The 21,830-nt window shown below is 41.4% G+C and overlaps 1 protein-coding gene across 3 annotated transcripts; it reads left to right on the top strand.

Annotated features, from left to right (window-relative positions):
- The first annotated feature begins 623 nt into the window (after positions 1-623).
- Positions 624-20,785, top strand: LOC121300145 (fibroblast growth factor receptor substrate 3-like). 3 transcript variants are annotated; one of them, XM_041228586.1, is made up of 7 exons: positions 624-800; positions 2,404-2,529; positions 2,891-2,979; positions 5,780-5,966; positions 13,020-13,181; positions 13,996-14,135; positions 14,556-20,785. In XM_041228586.1, exons 3-7 carry the CDS (start codon positions 2,914-2,916, stop codon positions 15,900-15,902), a joined length of 1,902 nt encoding a protein of 633 aa, XP_041084520.1. In that variant the 5' UTR covers positions 624-800; positions 2,404-2,529; positions 2,891-2,913; the 3' UTR covers positions 15,903-20,785. The 3 variants fall into 3 exon arrangements, with proteins under 3 accessions (XP_041084520.1, XP_041084517.1, XP_041084518.1); XM_041228583.1 differs by having other exon boundaries at positions 13,020-13,199; XM_041228584.1 differs by having other exon boundaries at positions 2,870-2,979; positions 13,020-13,199.
- Positions 20,786-21,830: the final 1,045 nt, after the last annotated feature.

Below are 21,830 nucleotides of genomic sequence, written 5' to 3'. Positions count from 1 at the left end.
CAAATTTGGTACCAGCTGAGTTAAATTCTGGTGGGGGGGAATTTATCACTAGAAGCCTGTCTGGTGATAAACTTTAAAAACAATTTAGCACCAATTTTCAAAACTTTGCACCCTGAATTAGTCCCAAATGCACAGTTTTGAAAACTAAAAGTGAATGGGGACCTGGTTTCATTAGGAATCGTTCTTGTGGTCCCAATGGACCCTTATTACTAAATACTAGTAAGTGTATTACTATGATAATAAGAATAATCATTTTTGTTATTAGTATTACTCATTACAGTAATCTAAAAAGTCCCCAACGCCCCCCCCCCTTTTCCGTATGATTTCAATGCACCCCCTAATGTTAACTGTATGGCACAACACCCCCTTCCCACGATTCCAGTCCTCCAGAGCTGCGTTACCTTCTTGCTTCTCCCAGCTCCTTGTCTTCCAGTCAACTCTGACCCGCTGATGATTTCAATGCACCCCCTAATGTTAACTGTATGGCACAACACCCCCTTCCCACGATTCCAGTCCTCCAGAGCTGCGTTACCTTCTTGCTTCTCCCAGCTCCTTGTCTTCCAGTCAACTCTGACCCGCTGATAGGAGATGTCAAGCTGAGTCCTGGATGTGCTGCAGTGGGGGGGGGGGGAGAAACAGAACAAGATTTTTTTTTTTCCCGGTTGTGATTGCAAAAAATAAATAAATAAAATAAAATAAAATAAAATGTAACGATTGCACCACCAAGCGCAGCTGATGAGAATCTGGAATAGCAGCAGCATCCGGGCTGAGATGCGAGGGCCCGTTGCAATGTTGCACATGTGAGTGCTTGGTTTTCAAACGGTGTTTTTGTTCTGCAGTGAGATGTTAGGAAATGCAAAAGCGAAGGTGTGTGTGTGTGTGCGCGCGCGCGCGTGTGTGTCTATTGAGCTGGACTAGTGCAAAGAGATGTGTCAACCCGGTAATAATCATAAACAGCGATGCCCGTCGTGATTTCGTTTCTTCCGACATATTATTATTATTATTATTATTATTATTATTATTATTATTGTTGCTCAGTTCAGTCAATGCATTTTTAACCCCAAACCTGCACAGAGAGGAGCACCATTTCTTTCTGCAATACTGATTTTGTGTACCGTATGTTTGGGTTGTGCGTCATACTATTGTTTTTACTGCTGGTATTATTCTGAAGATGTGAACCGTTGAATTAATAGACGTGAACTGTCGTTATCGTTGAATTAATAGATGTGAACTGTTGTTATCGCTGAATTAATAGCAAAACCTTGACGCGGATGGCGAGTTTCGACGTCAGAATGCAATTGTGATTGTAAATGCGTCAGTTTAGTAATATCTTACGTACATCGCGGTTGCCAGGCGTTTCAAGCTAGTTTCTGTTCTAATAATACACAATATAATACTTTTTTATTTTTATTTTTTCGAATATAAACGATTGAAATAATCATTTACGTGCAGTGGGTATAATCGTTTTGCATAGTAGCTGACGTTCTGCGTTAACAAAAAAAAAAAAAAAGTAAATTTATAAATTATGCAGTTTACCGCATATTTTTCATCACAGTGGTGATGCTCAGTGAAACACTTAAAAGACGCCCTGGCATACGCACTCAAATAAATCATTTATTTATTTATTTATTGGTCAGGAATAGAAGAACATAGCCAACTGGAAAGATTTACTGGGATGCAGAGAAAGACATTGTATGAATCAATTAACCAAGCCGCATTGCTTTTGATACCTCCTATTGTAAACAATTAGTGCTGTTAAATCTTTAGTACCTCCAGCGACTGATACAAGTTGGAAAAAAAATATAGTCCCGTACTTACTACTACAGTCTGTGGGGTCATGGAGTTTAGAGGATGAGTCGGTAACCTGGGCAACAAGGCACCAGCTTGCGATACCCACCTGCTTACCAGGGGGGTGAACCACAGAGTGACAGTCCCGTCCACAGCACAGCACAGCACAGCACACGCGAATGTATTGTTTTCAGTGTGTTTATTTGTGACCGGGGGCGCCCTTAGGATCCTGGTTTTGTTACCAGATACATCGCCCCATTTTGACCAGCTCTGTATTGTATTATTCTCTTGGTACCAAGTGTAATATCAGTAGCCATTCATTGCATCGGCAGAAATGGCTTGCCAGGCCCCTTGGACCCGAGTGCTTTCTTGATCACACATGCAGCTGGTAGCACAGTTGTGACAAGTGCAGCAATAAGGTCTAAAGCAGGCTGGAGCTGGGCGATGTTCTTTGTAGCAGCTGCAATCTGGGTATAGGTTGCAGGTGTGACTGTATTGCTTTGTGTTTGTATGGGGGAGGTGGGGGGGGGGGGTAATATGACTAAATCACATTTAATAGGTAAACAGAAATTAAAATAAATCAATAAAACTTTTATAACTGTTCTGTTTCTGCAGGTGAAACAGAGAAACAAGGTCGCCATGGAAACGCACTTTGAATCTATACGTTCCTGTTCACCATGACTCCCAGTAGAGGATTCTGGGATTGACGCGGGAATATTTCCCACTGATGGCCAGGACTGGGTAAGGAGAAGCGGGTTTGGGGTCTGATCTGTGGTGGGGGGGATTGTCTTCCAGCAATGTGGTCTGCAAAGGGGGGGGGAGTGGGAGTGGGAGTGGGAGTGGGGCTTCCACTATTGAAACCCCGATTCTTAATGGAATATTAATAATTTTCCAACTCAGACCCCAGTGATTTTAGTTTGTCCGCCTGATCATTTTATCAATGCGTGTTAATGTATGTAGAGCCGGCAGCTGTCATAGAGTTTCCCCATATAGACGAGAAAAGGTTGTTTTTTTTATATTCATCCCCAGGTGAGGGCAGCATGCATGTTTAACTGTTATCTAATGCTGGTTCCTATCCCAGCTAACCCGGTGTGTGCTTCAGGTGCCAGCCGCTCTGCTGAAGCAATGGGAAGCTGCTATAGCTGTCTGTACAGAGACACCATCCCAGACAACCACCCAACCAGATTCAAGGTGAGCTGACTGGAGACTGGGCACCAGCTCCTCCCTCCCTCTGCACTTCATTATACATCAATGGGAATAAGAGTCCTGTTGCACAGCAGTTTCACCCATGCCAGGTTTTAAAATGAGCCTGATTAGCCACACTGTATAGGTAACAAGCTCAGCCGTGGGAGTCTTAGTTCCATCCCTGCATTGCTCTCTTGTGTTGTGTTTATGAGGGGATATTTGCTAAATTGTAAAGTTTATCAAGATCAATGTTCCCTCTAAGCTTTTTGATACTGAGAAACTTGCCATTTTGACTGAGAAAGGGTAAATTATCAGAGAGAAACCTGCGACCACACATTAACCCTTTTAATATATTTTTGTTGCATTATACAATTTTGAAACAATATACCAACACAAGCATCTCAACAATTTTACAATTTACTTTAAATTTAAACAAGACATTTATTGTGACTCTGCCTTTGATTTTGAATCATCCTCTGATTCTGTGCAGCCCTGTCGGTTGTTAGCGTAGATAGACTACATGTTTAACTGGTGGCCTGCATAAAATTGCTTTATACTGTTGCATAAAACACTGGCATCTGCACTGCCTTCAGTTGTAACCATCTTTAGGGCTACTAATTGTTCCCACTTTTTATCAACGCATTAATAATTAAATATGGCATTTGAACATAAATATAACGTTGCAGTTAAAATAAGTAAATTAATAAATATTACCACAATTTTTTTTAACTTTTTTTTTTTTCAATCAGACTTGTTGCTGTAATAGTAAGTAAAGCACTTGAAGACACTTCAAACCTGTCATAATGTTTATAGACATCACTTGGCTCATTGCTGGCATTAAACTAAGCAGGAAAACGTAAGAATTATATTACAACAGTTCAGAAAACCAAATGTCCAGCACAGTTGTGAGAATCATATTTACAGTCTCCCACTAACACAGTAGTTTCATCTACAAGTAAAGGTGTTTTGAAAAGACCTGTTTAGCTTATTGCTGGCATTTACAACAACAATAACAAACATGAAACAGTTTAGTAACAGTCCAGCATTGTCATGTGAGAGTAATTTAGAGAGTGTTTTACTGGCATTATAATAATAACCAGGATAAAATAGGAAACACTGAAGGCGCGTTGACTGACTCGTTGCTCTAAAACAGGTTCACTGCTGTGTGTTACCCCATTGTAATGTAAATAGCGCCCCTTTTAATGTAAACGCATAATTAATCCTCTCAATTGTTTCTTTCCTAATTCTGCAGTGTTATTTGCAAGATTTAAAAAGAGGCGTGTCCCCAGACAGAATGTCTTTATGAACCCAGCGGTGTGTAGTGTGGTGACTGCATCCTTTACACAGGAAAGTGATCACTTTCCTTTAAGGATTGTATAGCTAGAAAAATAGTTTTGAGCTCATTTCTTCATCGTCAGAAAATATAATTCAATTAAGAAACGGCCGTGGTTTAAAATTGCTAATTATAGCTTCATTAGAGGCAGGTAGCGTGGAAAGAAATAAAGTAAGTAATAATGAAATATCCAGTTAATTTAACTTACCTCCTTTGGGAAAGCTCTGCCTTGACAACAGTACCCAGGTCTTAGTTTTTCAGCACAGAATGCAGTGCTTTACTTTGTTGACGTCATATTTGCTTTCTTATTCTGTACGTGTTTACGACTGGCATTATGATATTTAATGGTATTGACTCGTATATGATAACGAGAGCTACATAAAAACTTTAAGAACACCATCGCACCATCCTCATATAGATAATCAGGTTTCTTTTAGCTCTGTCTAACTGAAACATTGCTTTTTTGTCTTCGTTGGAGGAGCCGCCATGTTGAGTGAAGTCACATGATGAATAAACTCGCCAAAAAAAATGGGAATGATATGTCGTCTTCAATTACTATACATGTAAATGTGTATTTTCAACTAGTGTGCTGATTACATTTTTACCAGTTTCAAAACACTTAGAAGGTTTCTGATATGGTCGTTTTTTTAAAAGGGAAATAAAACAAAAACCGTCAAAGTGTGAGTATTGTGAGTTATATTTATGTTTGCCAGAGTATTTATACTTCTAAATAATGCAGGAAGATTGTGCTTCACTGATTTTAGTGTTCAATTATACGCAGAGTTAAAAACTGTAAATTCATGAGCAGCACTCTACAGAATCGCCAGAGACGGCTGCTTTGCCCACCCAGTAGATTCGCTGGTGCCCGAGTGAGTTCTGCACTAGTGTGACGTGCATTTTTACACAGGGAAATCAGAGAATTAGCTGCAAGACACACACAAATATGCTTATGTTAGTGCTTTGTACTAGTGGTCTCAAAATAATAGGTTTACCTTGAGAGGCTGGAGTCTCGTTTGAGGTTGATATTTATGATAATAACTTGCGAAAGTTAGTAAACTGAGTGTGAAAGCTGTTACCAGTTACTGCAAAAGATGCACTCATTTTAGCCTTGGAGGGAACGCTGATCAAGATTATATTGTAAGCCCGAGTTGGAGTCTTTTTTCCTCTGTATTATGAAAATGAGTAGGATATGATTGTTTTATTACATTTTCGCCCAAGGATGGAAATAAGACTCATGCCGTAGTGGTTCAATTCATTCCCAAGTTTTACTCTAATCGCAATAGAAAACACCCAAGCTGGTTACCTGTGCACTGCCGGTAACCCAAACTGAATCAGACTGCTAGGCAAGGGAAGTCTTAATCAATCAGAAGTCTTTATTTCCATGCTTTGGGAAGCTATCCCCTCGAAGCAGATCTTTACCTGTGGTTTGCCAGGCCTGTAACGTGTGGTTTGTGCTTGCAATGCCCGTGTCAGGTGACGAATGTGGACGATGAAGGGAACGAGCTGGGCTCCGGCTCTATGGAGCTCACTCAGACTGAGCTCATCCTGCACACCCGCAAGCGCGACGCTGTCAGGTGGCCCTACCTCTGCCTGCGCCGCTATGGCTACGACTCCAACCTCTTCTCCTTCGAGAGCGGCCGTCGCTGCCAGACCGGCCAAGGTCAGTCCCGTCATTGCGGGTTCATAGAAATCACATGGCTTCCTCTTTCTATTGAGATATAAACCACATGGCTTCCAGTTCCTCCTGAGATTTATCTTTGTTTAAATGTGCTAGGATCTGGAAGATAGATCCCTCTCCATTTAAATGTGCTAGGATCTGATAGATCCCTCTCTGTTTAAATGTGCTAGGATTTGATAGGTAGATCCCTCTGTTTAAATGTTCTAGGATTTGATAGGTAGATCCCTCTGTTTAAATGTGCTAGGATCTGGAAGGTAGATGCCTCTTGTTCACCTTTTCTCTGCTCTTGTGACTTTATATGTAAGTGTTTAAGTTTATTCGGTTGAGAGAGGGAGAGGGAGGGAGGTCGGTCGGTCGGTTGGTCACGCTACCTTTAGCTTTTCTATTCATGCCTTCCTGAAAGGCACATGCCCAAAATGTTGCATCCCATCCATCAGATGCTAAATGATCAGTTGTTAACACGAAGGCTAATAAACTCCAGGGATATGAATTTTGGTACATTTGATTAAACATATGAATATTTAAACTCTATGCTATATCGTAGTTTAAACAATCTCTGTGTATGTACATGTGAATACAAACACACTTTGCTTTATGCTGGTATATACTAACAGTAAACTGTTTCCATGACAACGAGACGGGAGTCTAAGCTGTGTTCTACGCATGTTTTCATCTTTTTCTGCATTCCAATAACAGCAACAGCATCACCGTGTCTGTCTCTAAGCAAAGAGTCTTGAAAATCTGTACATCTACATGTGTATGCATGGTTTTCCCCAGCAGCTTTTTCACACACACTACAGTACATCTTGCTGTCTCCATAAACAAGCCACGGGTACTTTATCTCCCATTCAGAATTCTAAGAACGTATTTTTCATTTGCGTTTTTCTGCATTAGTACTGCTTGCAAATGCTTTGGTCACTGTTGTACAGTAGTCTCAGGCTAAGAGAACCACCCTCGGGAAGCAAGCAAAGTGTTAGACGAAGTTGACCACAAGACACAATATGAATCGATAACTAAGTATGTATTACTTATGGACGTGCATCAATATCTGAAATGAACTGAATAGTGTATGTTAATAAACTGTAATAATAAAATAACAGACTAACTGTCAAACTAAACACATCACCCCAACACACTAATGCAATAGTAATATATAAGACATGCACATTATTTAGCAGAATGGTGACGCAACTCTCCACAACGGGAAACATCAAATCGCTCTGCGACTTGTCTGATTCAGGTTTTTTTTTCAAGAGCTCAAACAATTTCCAACTTTTTGTAGCAAGAGAAACAGCGGTGCATTTTGCCGTTTTGTTTACGTGCCGTTTTGTAAGAATGAGGCGCACTCGTGAAAATCAAAGTACAAAACGAGACAATGATGGCGGTTCTGGAAGATTTAACAAACCAATCAGTGTGCTTCAAGACACTGTCGCGATGACGCTTTTGAAAAGACTGAATAACCCATTTTAATTTTAGTTTGATGATAATGAGTTATGAGTTTATAAAACAGTACTGTGTCAGTTTTGAACGATTCGCTAGAGGTGTCAAGAAGGTGGTCTTTTAAAAGAAGTTCCTGTTCCTTTATCCGGAGTATTTACAATGGGAAAAATCAGTTTCACCCAAAGTATGTTTGCTTAGGTGAAGTGTTCTCTTTGGAGGTGTTCTGTGGAGACGACCGCACTTGTACAGTCAGAAGGTGCTGACTGCTTAGCAAAAAACCTTCCGATTGACAACTGGTTCGCCATATTGTCACAGGCAAAGAAACGTCTGAAAGTAAACACCCTTCTTAATATTGCTGCGTAAGCCAAATATGAGGCTTATTGCTGCCACCTACAGGACCGGAGTGTACCTTAATCAAAGCTGTTATATTCCAGAACAGTATTTTCCGGTCAGTGTCATAGATTACCACGAATATGCATGTCTGCGTCTTTTTCACACTCTGAGTCCTTGGAACGCAAGGCAAAATATTTCAGTCCAATGGATTTATTTTGCGTTAATGCGACCTCTGTGTGTGTGTGTGTGTGTGTGTGTGTGTGTGTCTGTGTGTCTGTGTCTCTCTCTCTATCTATCTATCCAGCTATATATATATATATATATATATATATATATATATATATATATATATATATATATATATATATATACACACACACATACAGTGCCTTGCAAAAGTATTCAGACCCCTGACCAATTCTCTCATATTACTGAATTACAAATGGTACATTGAAATTTCGTTCTGTTTGATATTTTTTTTTAAAACACTTAAACTCAAAATCAATTATTATAAGGTGACATTGGTTTTAGGTTGGGAAATATTTTTAAGAAAAATAAAAAACTGAAATATCTTGTTTGCATAAGTATTCAACCCCCACACATTAATATTTGGTAGAGCCACCCTTCGCTGCAATAACAGCTTTAAGTCTTTTGGGGTAAGTAGGTACCAGCTTTGCACACAGTGTCGGAGTGATTTTGGCCCATTCTTCTTGGCAGATTTGCTCCAGGTTGTTCAGGTTGGTTGGACGATGCTTGTGGACCGCAATTTTCAAATAGTGTCACAGATTCTCAATGGGATTGAGATCAGAACTTTGACTAGGCCACTGTAGGACATTCACCTTTTTGTTCTTGAGCCACTCCAGTGTTGCTTTGGCCTTGTGCTTGGGATCATTGTCCTGCTGAAAGGTGAATTTCCTCCCAAGCTTCAGTTTTTTAGCAGATTCTCTTGCAGTATTTTCCTGTATTTTGCTCCATCCATTCTTCCTTCAATTGTAACAAGATGCCCAGTCCCTGCTGATGAGAAGCATCCCCACAGCATGATGCTGCCACCACCATACTTCACTGTAGGGATGGTGTGTCTTGAGGCATGGGCAGTGTTAGGTTTGCGCCACACATAGCGCTTTGAGTTTTGGCCAAAATGCTCTATCTTGGTCTCATCTGACCACAAAACCTTTTCCCACATCGCAACTGGGTCACTCTCATGCTTTCTGGCAAATTCCAGACATGCTTTAAGGTGGTACTTTTTGAGTAACGACTTCTTTTTTGCCACCCTCCCATACAGGCCAGTGTTATGCAGAGCTCTTGATATGGTTGACTGGTGCACCATTACTCCACTCCCAGCCACTGAACTCTGTAGCTCCTTCAAAGTGATTGTTGGCCTCTCTGTGGCTTCTCTCACAAGTCTCCTTCTTGTTTGAGCGCTGAGTTTTGAGGGACGGCCTTTTCTTGGCAGTGCCTGGGTGGTGTGATGCAGCTTCCACTTCCTGATTATTGATCCAACTGTGCTCACTGGGATATCCAAACACTTGGATATTATTTTGTACCCTTTCCCTAGTCTATGCATTTGTATTACTTTATCTCTAACTTCTGTAGAATGCTCTTTGGTCTTCATTTTCCTTCAGATTCACAACCTTACCAATGATCCTTCAACAGTGGGGTTTTTGTCCAGAAAATGTGACAGCAACTTTAATGGTTCACAGGTGGAGGCCAATGGGTCAATCCTCGTTAGGGCAATTTCTTTCATCGGTGCAAACTGGGAGCTTCCACAGCACAGGGGTTGAATACTTATGCAAGCAAGATATTTTGGTTTTTTATTTTTCTTAAAAATATTTCCCAACATAAAAGCAATGTCACTTACAATCATTTATTTTGAGTTTTAGTGTTAAAAAAAAAAAAATAAAAAAAATCAAACAGAACGAAATTTCAATGTACCATTTGTAATTGTGGTAATATGAGAGAATTGAAGCTGACACCCTGGGATCCTTGAAGCTGCTTGATGAGACTTTTCAATAAGCTACTAACAACCAAACGAGCAAGATGGGCCGAATGGCCTCCTCTCGTTTGCAAGGCTAATTTGACCCTTATACTATGAGAGACCTGTCCCCAGGGTCTGAATACTTTTGCAAGGCTGTGTGTGTGTGTGTGTGTGTGTGTGTGTGTGTGTGTGTGTGAGGTCGGCCTGGGTCTTACTACCCATGTATTGATTATTTTATTGATTAATTTAAAGAATATGTAGAAAATATGTCAGTGCAGTTGTAAGCGCAGGTCTCTGGCTGGCATAATAAAGACAACGTTAAAACAAGCTTTTGTACTGAGCCTTTTCTTAGCTGACAGGATATCAGTGTTTTACAGAAAAACAATAATAACTGCTGCGACTATTCTCAGGAACTAAATCGGAAACAAAACCACATCCTGTGGGGTTTACCTCTGTGATAACTCTGTGATTGATTGATAGCAATAACCGCGTGGCTTCCAATACAGAATGCTGTACAGTGATTGCGCAGATAGAGTTTCTTACCAAAAAAGATCAAATCAGTAGCCTTTATTTAAAAATAAAGTGTTGTGAGTGGAGCACATTAAAAAAGTGTGCTAGCAATGTCTTTCTCTTACTAGTCATGTAGATTAACACACTACAACTGTGCTTTAAATGAAACATATAAATCAGCGAATAAATATAATACTTAGCATAGCCTAGTTGGATGAGATGTTTGTTTTGATGATGTTTTAGCAAAACACTTGTGGCTCCTCCCTTCTGAATTAACTATTTCCCTGGCAGAGTTGGCAAATTCCGTTTTCTACTGCTTGAATGCCATGTTTTAAACAACAACGCTAGATGTTGCAAAGAATCTTGCAGCATGAAGCACATTTAACACAAATAACTGTGTTCAAACTGAGATGGTTTTTATTATTATTGTTATTATCAGTATTATTTCGATGCTTGCAGTACTTGAAAAGGCTACCCAAGTCTACAGATCTGGGACTAAATGTATGTTTACTGTGTAGTATTTAAATATGTAGCTTGCACTTCAAATATTAATATATTTATTAAAATAGTCCCGGATTCAGTTGTGCTCGCGTTCCTGCTGTGAATCGGGAGCAAGCTGCACAGACGAGGGGCATTGTAACTGAGTGCCCCAGCTCCGACCGAGTTCAGATCAATTTTAGGGACTGTCAGAAGTTTTTTCGATCTCAGGGAACGATCAGGGACATATGAGGTCAGCAGATTTTAAAGATAAGAAGGTACAAGAACATGTACAGCCTATAGGCAATAAGAAGAACTTTAATAATAATAATAATAATAATAATAATAATAATAATAGCATCAGTAATAAAACAAGCAAATGAGATGGATACAGTAATTGTGTCAATTAAATATGCAATTTAAAACCAAGATTAACTAAGATAAAATGATTAACCACGATTCATTTTTTTAATTGCTTGACAGCTCTAATATATAGTGACGTGTTCCTTTTTTTTTTTTTTTTTTTTTTTTTTTTGGATTTACACAAAAGGTTTAAATGGTTAAAAAAAAAAAATAATAATAATAATTTTATCTCGGGATGTTTCGGACAGAAGTCCTCTTCATTTTACATATATATTAAAAGCAATTAAAAAATATACACCTTGATGTGGTAGCAGAAATGTCAGTGCCACAACAAATTAAATATTAGTAGAGAAATATATTAATTTTTTTTTTTTTTAGGTGTTTAGTAGTTTTGTATGAAACACAAGACAATTATAGATTGGTAAGGGGGAATATTACTGAACACATGAGCAGAAATGAAAACAGATACAAATGTTACCTTGATGAGGATTAAAAAGAACACATCGAGAACATGAAATGAAGCAGCGATAGCAGAGAGACCTGGGCTACACACGAGCAGTGAAAAGGGAAGAGGTTGGCGAGCTCACCTAGACTTAACATGAGTAGAAAGGTCAGTATTTTCTGTCTGGAAGTCTGTGAGCTTTAGCTGCTACAGACCCCATGTCAACACTTGTCTGCCAACCTGAAGATGGACCATCATAGCAGTTTCATGTGCGTTACTATTAATAAACACAAGGTGGCAGCAGAGGTAGATTTGAAAACATGTTCACCTATCATGTAGCACTGGGTTTGCACAACATGGCATAGGGGGCAAAAGCCCTGTCTACTGCATCCACGATGGCCCACTGAGTTCATGAATTGAGGCCCTTATGCTCTCTGCCCGCCACACCTGGGGTCAATGCCAGCTGTAATTGTGCAATTCATAATTCATTGCAGTCTGTATCTGAGGCTTGGTGCTCCAGTGGTTAAAGGAAGGGGCTTGTTAGCAGGACGTTCCCGGTTCAGTCCAGGATCAGCCACTGACTCGCTGTGTGTGTGTGTGTGACCCTGAGCAAGTCACCTAACCTCCTTGTGCTCAGATCAGATGGAAAACTGAGGTCCTATTGTAAGTGACTCTGCAGTTGTGATGCATCGTTCACCCCCTATTCTAAAAGTCACTTTGGATAAAAGCACCTGCTAAATAACTAATTCATAGTAGTAATAATAATAATTAATAATTGTAGTTGAACCTGGGTACACCTGCGTAATTGTAATTCTACCATATAATTGCTCAATTACAGGTCAATTACGCATTTATTTGGCATTTGATCTTTATTATTGAGAATACACAGAGGCAATGTATTTTGTTGTTTGTTACGTTTTTGCGTTTTTGCAGCATCACGAGAACTGTAATTGAACAAAATACTATTGTCAGGAAAGTAATTTGGTTTGATGTCTGCACACGATCCAGCTGCTATGTTAGTAAGTTTCCATTTATTGATTCCAATATTCAAAAGGTACACATCTATAGCTTAAATCTTTATCATTCGACACAACAAATGTGGCACCTAGTTATAAACTGAAATCAGATAGTGGTCAGCTACCTAATGCTCTGGGAGATAGCTCAGGTACGGAGGTGGTGTGTCATCAGGAGAGGATTCAGGTAGCTTGTCTCGCTCGCACTAATGAGCACCTGTCTTATATGACCTACCTGCCTGCATGTGTGTGAAGCTGAACTTTGTGATCTCTGCTTGCACTCTGTTTCCTAACAATATCAAAACATCTTGGTGTGCGGTGTAATGTTGTTCCATACGCAAGGTCAAAATGTACACCAGTTTCAATTCCTTGCTCCTGGCTGTAGGCTTTTTGGTTTGGAAAGCATCCGACCACAACTTCAGCTGCTCAGCTTTGGTTGACCCCTAAGGCATTGTAATTGTAGTGACTCTCTGTTTCTGCAGGTATCTTTGCCTTCAAGTGCACCCGTGCAGAGGAGATCTTTAACCTGCTGCAGGAGCTCATGCAGTGCAACAGCATCAATGTGGTGGAGGAGCCTGTCATCATCACACGCAACAGCCACCCCCCTGAACTGGTCCTGCCACGCACCCCGCAGACTCCCAACAGTCAGTACACAGCACAAGGCATGGACAGCAGCGCTAGTCAAACAGGCTTTAGCAAGGGATGTTTATATGCACTGTAAAATTTGCAAAGCAGCTGCCTGTTTTCAGCTAGCTTCCCCTTTTGTTTTGCGTTCTCTCTCGTAATGCCTGAAATTGGAGCTTTGAACGAAAATGTTTCTGCATGTTTGATAAATGCGCATTTTTGTGTGCTTTATAAGTGTCCGCTGGCTGCCTCAGATCAAGCTGAGAGTTTGTTTCTCATGCACTCTTTGCTGTGTCGCACAAAGAGTGCGAGAGAAAGTACACATATTAGAAGTAATTCAGTCACACAGACGGAAATCTGATACTAACATTGTAGTTTAATGCTCTTGTTTTAAATGTTTAGAATACTTTGTCCTTGAGATTCTGACTGATCTAAACTCTCAGTAAATGATGTGTCATTGCTGCAGATCGGTTCCAATAGGGATGTGACTTCTCATAATAATTGAATGTCAGTTCCTGCTTCTCGCCTTTGGAAGGCAGTATAGTTTCTCCTGTGTCCTGTAGTTGGGGTCGGTTCAGTGGTGCTGTGGTTCTTTGTTTCCTCTTTTTCAACTGATTAGTAAAAACATTACAGCCATGGTAGCTGTGGCAGTGTTTTCAATTGCACCAGCTAGCCATCATACTAATTGAAAACATTTGCATAAAATAGCACCCTTGGTTTTATTGAGGCCATTCCCGTATCTACATAAACCTGCATGCCAGTGTATTTCAGTGTTTCAGTACCACCATTTTAAAGCTCGCTAACAAATGTTGTCTGTTGCTGTTCTGCCCCCAGCTCCAGCCTACACTGTCCCTGGATTCCCGAATGGATACCCTGGATACCCAGTGGGAGGAGACGGCTCCTCACACCCCTCGACACACCACCCCTCCCTGGGAGAGGACTCCACCCACGGGCTCATCGGCATTGAGGACCAGGTGACTTGAAAAAACATCCGTAACCACGAATGACTCAAAAGCGTTATAGTGTTTGTAATTTACAAATACAAAAAAATTGTCTGGACTTGTAGAAATGTTGGTCATTTAATTAGTATTTCTTTAGGTAAAAAAAAAAAAAAAAAAAAAAAAATTTACTAAAAGAAACAAATAGCTTTAGCAGTGCTCTTTTTTGAGTTGCAAAAAATAACTTTGCATGGTAATTTAGGAGACTCTGCATATATCATGGTGGTCTTGCATTACATTATTACACTATAATACAGTATAACTGGTGCAAACTTTGCAGCGCTGATATACAGTAAACGTGCCCCAATGTATTTTTTTAAAAACAGCCCTTATTTGGAAGTAAGCAGCCAATCCCTGCACAGACCCTTGCTCTGACTCTCCGTCTGTCTCTCACAGGCCCATACTTACGTGAACACTGCCAGCGCAGACGGGGAGGACCATGGGCGACACTGTGTCCACTCTCTGCCCGAGGTGCGGCCCAACTCTTACCCGGAGAGCGCCAGGGGAGGTGTAGGGCCTGGGGGTCACCCTGGGGTCCACTGCTGCCCTCTGGAGGAGCGCAACCCCCAAGTGTTCTTGCAGCCCCCCACGGGAGAGGTGAAGTTCGTGCTGGGGCCCACCCCTGCCCAGTGCAGGCTGATGGAGCGGGAAAGGGAGACCCTGGCCAAGCAGCTCCACGTGCACCACCACACGCATCTGTCCGGCGAGGCGGTGCCGGAACTGGACCCCCCTCCTCTGCCCCACGCTCACCCCCACCACCTGCACCCCTCATACCACCACCTCCACCCCCACCACCCTCACCACAACAACAACAACGAGCACAAGGAAGGCTGCCAGAACGCCAGGCTGACCTACGAGAACATCAACGGCCTGGGAGGGGGAGGGCTGAGGAGGGGAGGCAGCCTGGGCGGTACTGGAGGAGGAGGCGGGAGGATCAAGCTGTTCCCTGGCAGCGTCTCCCTCTCCGGGTGCTCCAGCAGCAGCAGCAGTGGAGGGGAGGGTTCCCACTCCCTGCCTCCCTCCTCCTCCTCCTCCTCCTCGCAAGGGTTCGGCTGCATGGGGGTCGGCAGTGGCCACCGCAAGATGGCTCTCCTGAACTACGAGAACCTGCCATCGCTGCCACCAGTGTGGGAGTACCGCGCCCTGCAGAGGGAGGAAGAGGAGGATGAGGAGGATGAAGAGGAGGAGGACGAGGAGGAAGAGGAGGAGGATTACGAGGAAGAGGAGTATGACGAGTACTCGGAGGGACCCGGAACGCCTAACGGTTACCATGATGACGGCGCCGGGGGCAACGGGAGGGAGGTCATGCGGAACTATGTGAACACAGACCGCCTGCCGCAGGGAGGCAGGAGGCCAGTGTGCCCCCCAAGAAGGCCGCACAGAGCTGGGGATTTCCACGGAGGAGGAGGTGGTGGTAATGGGGTCTTTAGCTTCGATTTCAGGAGGGGTGACCCATCCCAGCAGCGGCAGCTCAACTACATCCAAGTTGATCTGGATGGGGATTCTGAGCGTGGGATGGGAGGGGGCATGGGTGCAGGAGGAGGAGGAGGAGGCGGCAACCCCCAGCAGCAGCCCCTGCCTTGTGCTGGCCCCCCGGGCCCCCAGCCCCCCCGTCGCAGCGAGTTCTATGCCGTTATCGACCTGAAGAAGACCGCTGCCATGTCCAGCCTGCAGAGGGCGCTGCCTCGGGATGACGGGACGTCGCGAAAAACCAGGCATAACAGCACTGACCTGCCGCTGTGAGGAGCAGGTGGCACAGAGAGGAGAGAGAAAGAGTGGAAGGTGGAAGGTGGAAGGTGGAAGGTGAAGTGCCCCCCTCTCCAGCCTCTTTGCGATGGTACGGCAGTATTCGGACCCCCTTTCCATCCTCCCTTTACTCAGAAGAGGTTTGACCCATGTCGAGCAGTGAGCTCTGTGACTTGCCTGCCTGCAGCTGTCGGCAAAACTACGAAACGTGATTCGTGGGCAGCTTGACGGATCCAGCTGAAACTGACAAGTTTAGGTCAGCCTAATGTAAAAGGAAACTTGCCAGTGTGTGTTTGGCTGGCTGTCTGTTCAGGATTGACCCGGCTGCTCCAGATTGAAGCTGGTGGCATGTTGGCATGGCCGCCGCAGGGGCAGCTTGGTGCAGGCAGGGCATTGCCCTCGAGCGAGAGGCGTGCCAGCTGCTGTGTACTGTGTGTGATGCACCTTCCATCCAGCCTTGTAGCTCTCACAAGATGCAGCATCCCCTTTTTACTGCCACTGATTGTGAGCTCCTGTAGCTCGTTAGCTTGATTTACCAGTGGGGTGAGGGGAAGGGTTTTTTTGTTTTGTTTTATAACGGAGTGAATAGGAAACACACTCTTTGCCACACAGATCCAGGGAAATGCCCCTCTATGTATTTAGCATGATAGCTATTATTATTATTATTATTATTATTATTATTATTATTTAGACAGGCACACACACACAACTGTAAGATCATACATGTACACCAATATTGAACCACAGTTCATGCATGCAGACATGTAAACATATATTCTACATCCTTTTTAGTTGTTTTGTTTTAATTTGGCAAATAAAACACAAAAAACAATTCCACATCACTTCCAGAATGCAGGAAAGATCAGTCCAAGTTATGACTAACTTTGTTTTGTGTGGGTGGCGGCTGTTCTGAGATACATACTGACAAAAATCAGACAGGGGGTGCTGCATCGTTACTATTTGTGACCATTTTGCTTGACATTAAAATAAAATAGAAAAAAAAATATATATATATATATATGTATCCATTCCGAAACTCAGTGCCCCAAAAGGGAAAGGCGCTTTGCATTAACATGCAGCTCTACAAAGGTGCCAACTTTCCTTTACTGTACAGTATGAGTGTAGTGACTCAGATTTTTTTTCCATGTGCCATTACATAGTCTGGGAATGTGAGGGCTAAAAAAAACCTAAGAAGAAGTCTTAACTGTGAATGTTTTTTTTTTTCCTTGTGTTGAATCTGCAGCAAGTACTCGTGTGCATTCTGTATAGGTTTCAGGCTCACTGGACCCTGGCAGGTCGTCTGGTCTGTTGGATATTGGGCAAATGAAAGCTACACACACAGAAATAATCTGTGTTTATTTTTAACCAGCGTCTAACTGAGAGGATCTTGAATTTGGCAAGACTTTTTACCCTGGGAAATAAAAAATAAATAAATAAATTAAATTTCAGTCCTAATTTTGAGAATGTATTTGAATTGATTGGAGAGAGACTTGTTCTAAATTCGTTGGACTGTTTGAAAATAGGGTTCTCTGCAATTCTGCCAGCCCCAGCTGTGCACTGGGGTTTAAATTTCCCCAGAGTTCCCTCCAAGCTTTGTTTGTGGAGGTGTCTGGTGCTGGAGTAACCACCAGAACTGAAAACCCACCAATCAGATTCTGATGTGCACACTTTTAGGAAAACCATGCACAGCCCACCCACTGTATTACTGCACCCAATCAGAGGTGAGCATTCCCAAGACGGGTTGGTGACCGAACGGGTGGCCCTTTTGAAGGAAGGCACCACTGCAGACTGGTGGTATTGGAGTTTAAACAACGCCTTCTGCTTTGTTTCCATGTTAGAATAAGGGAAAGGGTTCTGAATAAGCAGGTTTTAATAAGTCCAGACCATCTGGTGGAAGCAGTGCAAGGCTGTACAATGGGTGGGGATGTTCATAGCAGGAGCCTTTTACAAAACAGATTGTGACTGGAGTCTGCTTAAGCCAGCGGGTGCCCTGTTATCGTTGTATTTTTATATCATAAATATGCTCAATATATCACTACACTGTGCCATATCAAAAGGTGCCAACCCTGCTCTTCTAAAAACCAAGTCTGGGATAACTGTATGGTTGGCAGGAAAAGGAGGAACAGTGAACCATGGTGTTTACACCGAGATGGTATATCTGTGGCATTGCTGGCAGTTTGTAATGTTTTATTTACGATTTCTATTCTTCTCCTGTGTTTAGTATTAGATCTGTCTTGCTGACGGCTTGGTTTGACATTCCTAAGGTACCCAGACCTCAGCGATTGTTTCAGTTCAAATCAAAGTGCCAATGGTTTGGGAACTGGCTGTTGCATTCGAGTGTACTTTGGTGTTTTGTATTTTTTTATATCGCTTGTTGAAATGTATAGTAACACTTACTCACTTTAGAGTCCTAAACTAAATAAATAAATAAAAGTAACGACCAGCAGTAAAACAAAGCCTGCCTGTTGATATTTATCCTGTGAAATGCTTTGCGGGGTTACACACAGATCTGTTTTTTATACCCCCCTCCCCCCTCCCCGTGCTCCAGTAAGCCCAGACGAGCCTGAAACTATCGCCATTGCTACCTTTTCATAAAACACCGTGCCAAAGCTCCTGTCACGTTGCCAAACCGCTAAATCAACAGTGCTTAAAAAAAAAAAAAAAGAGCTTCAATGTTTTTCCAGGACCGGATACAACTTAATTGATACGTGTATTTATTTATTTACTTATTTATTTATTTATGTATGTATGTAAGTGTTACTATAACTTTTAGCCAATACAAGAAGCCTCATCTTATTTCTAAACAAAGCTAAACTGTCTCCGTGTTCTGTTCTCTAACTCCACGGCCTGCGTGCCGGCTTTAGTTTGGTGGCGAATATTCCCGATTCCCTCATTGTACTGGTTTTGTTTCATTTTGGAAACATTCCATGTGGCTGGCTTCATTACTAAATGGCCATGCTTTCTTCTCTGCAAATAATAATAATAATAATAATAATAATAATAATAATAATAATAATAATAATAATAATACAGAAGTGAGGAAGTAAAAACATGGAAGAATCTTCTATCCTGTTTAGTCTGCTGAATGTTGAGAGTGACACTGTTGTTATGATCCACACTGGATAATGTATTCAATGTGACTCCAGTGTTTTTTCACCCTTTTATCTTACACTAGATCCTTTGAATTGGGGACCCAAGAGTTTCAGTAGTACAGCATAAGCAGCGAAGCCAACCTAGATTTTCCAGATCTGGAGTTTTTATGAACGATTTTTTGTATTTTGTGTTTCACGCCAAGTTATCTTTTATTATCTTTTAAAGATGGTACGGTGGTTGATGTTTACAATCCCATATCCTTAACTCTCTTGTGCATGCACTTGTCATTACTTGTGTTGTTATTATTTTATTGTAACTATGTTTTTGTACAGATGCACTCGTCTCGTAGGTACTAAAGTGTTCCAGTTAGCTGTAAATATTTGCTCTATGTACTCGACCCGTCTGTTTGTCAGTCTGTCTGTCAGTGTGCTATTGTGAGAATTCTTTAGCTAATGCAAGTCTTATGTTACTAAGATCTTTGTGGGTTTCAGAACAGGATTGGGAATGTTTAGGGTTTAATGCACCACTTAAAGGGGGCCAATGGCATTCGGCTGTGCTGGTGGTGTACATTTTACCCATATGGGGTAAGAGGATATGTTTTTGTCCTACTCATGCATCCCACTGAGTGAATGATCTAGGCTGTAGGAATGACATGCCTGTGCAACTCTAAACACCCTCCCCTAGCTTTCTGGATGTATGAATTAACTCTGTGGAACACCTTTTTGGGGAATTTTAATTTTCCTTCAGTGCTTTATAATGTCGTGGTGTGGGTTTGTGTTGGTTTTTGTGGAGTAATCCCTTTAAAAACCCTGGACAGGGAGAGAATTGGTGTCAGCAGGGGGATTAGGTTCCAATAAGGGAGCTGTGGACAGGGCTGTGCATTACATTTCAAACCCACCCTGGAAGTACATCATGTTCAGCACAGTCTTAGAGACACTCAGAGTTACAATACAAACTATGTGCAGATAATGGGGCAATACAGCACTGGAAATTCACGTCCTTACTTTAAAGTGAATTCGTAGTTTTGAGAGTTCAAAATCCCACTGTGAAAAAGACTGTGGTTTGGACTGGATATTTGATCCAGCCATTTCCTTGAATTCCTTCTTTCTTAACAATGTGTAAATTTCCACAAATAATGATGCCTTTGAAAAAGATCCCCGTGGTGCCAGGACTCCGGTATGGGGTTAAATATTTGCTAAATACAGCGCATGAATTCAATCCTTGATTCCTGGACAGTTTGAATAAGAAACCTATAAACCTAATCGCTGTAAATAACATGCTTGCGATGTTCCTTAAATATTTATTTTATGTCAAGGTCACTTTTGAGTAGAAAAGGCAGGAGAAACACAGAACGCTGTAGATAAGGTGATAAAACTGACCTTGTATTGGCATTGGCTAAGTGCTCGCACAATCATACACACACACACACACACACACACACACACACACACACACACACACACACACACACATATGCGCGTAGCCCCAATGGGAGTGTGTTTTGCATTTAAAACAATTGCAATGAAAAATGCTGTCAATTGTGCCAAATTATTTAGTGTTTATCCTTTGTAAAGGATCAGGTCTTTGAACGGGACCAAAAGCCCTCCTGTAACTCTTTTGAGTGACTTGTGTGCAGCCCGGCATTCACAGACTGGTCCTGACTTTGAGTGGGGAGTGGGGAGCTGTGTTTGAACAAAGCTTTGAGTCCAGGGCTCTGAAAGGGGTTACACCACAAAGGTCTGTCCTATTCTCTTTCAGCAAACACTAGAGAACTAGTTCCTTCCAGTATTATATATATTATATATATATATATATATATATATAATATATATATATATATATATATATATATATATATATTATAAGCTATATATACTATTATGCAATATTTAGTATTCATAGATATAATATAGGAAACTCCCGATATTTCTATAAAAGACCAATTTATATTAATTAATAATATATATTATATATAAATAAATAATCCAATATTGAGTATTCAAGCTGGACATTTCCTTTGAGGGATTGCAAGATTTTTTTAAATTATTATTTTGTATTTTTTTTTCTTGATGTTTCTGTTTTATGGAAATCTAACAATTGTATTATAATATACATATATACATATATGTACACTGTAACTGTTCTAGGTTGAAGCTATAGCTTCATTTCATACCTGTTTCTACTTTCTGTATGGAGCTGTACTAAAGCAACATGAGACCAGTCAAACATGGGCAGGAAATGAGGTATCATAATTTAATGTGCACTGAAAAATGTATACTGAATAAAGACAAAAAAAGGCAGAAGGATGTTTTATGCATTTTATTTGCAGTTTGAGCTGCAAGACCTGCTTGTTAAAATCACTCAGCAGTTTAATAAAACAAGAAACTCATATTGTGAATCTGGAGTTCTACTCACAGGAACATATCTAGGTATTTAAAACAAGATCTGGGCTAATGCAACGCAAAACTATTTTTGCATGAAACTGAATCTGTGACACAGCCACAGTATTAAATGAGTTTTTCTTCACATATAGCTTTAAAGGTACACATACATGCACACGTGCAGACCAGTAATGTTTTAGAGTTTCGAGGCCACATTTCACCACAGTCTGACTCAGTATGGCAATCTGGTACAGTGGATGTGATATGCTGGTGGAAAGCCCTCCATGTCTGGAATAACCAGAAGAAGAAACTGTTTGGGTTTATTGCTTAATCCAGGTCTAGTGTAAACAACTTTTAATGCAAAGTGATAATTACAGGTAGTTTTCTCAATTTAAGCAAACTGATTAGCTAAACCAACACAAGCTCTTCTCATGTGAACTATCCGGACCTG

The sequence above is a fragment of the Polyodon spathula genome, chromosome 25, assembly GCF_017654505.1.
Source record: "Polyodon spathula isolate WHYD16114869_AA chromosome 25, ASM1765450v1, whole genome shotgun sequence".
Taxonomy (NCBI): domain Eukaryota; kingdom Metazoa; phylum Chordata; class Actinopteri; order Acipenseriformes; family Polyodontidae; genus Polyodon; species Polyodon spathula.
The sequence above is the reverse complement of the archived record's forward strand: the minus strand, read 5'-3'. Positions and strand labels throughout refer to the sequence as shown.

Coding starts and splice junctions, on each gene's coding strand:
- LOC121300145 (XM_041228583.1), top strand. CDS start 2,914: ATGGGAAGCTGCTATAGCTGTCTGTACAGAGACACCATCCCAGACAAC. Junction 2,980..5,779: donor ACCACCCAACCAGATTCAAG/GTGAGCTGACTG, acceptor TGCCCGTGTCAG/GTGACGAATGTGGACGATGA. Junction 13,200..13,995: donor CAGTCAGTACACAGCACAAG/GCATGGACAGCA, acceptor TTCTGCCCCCAG/CTCCAGCCTACACTGTCCCT.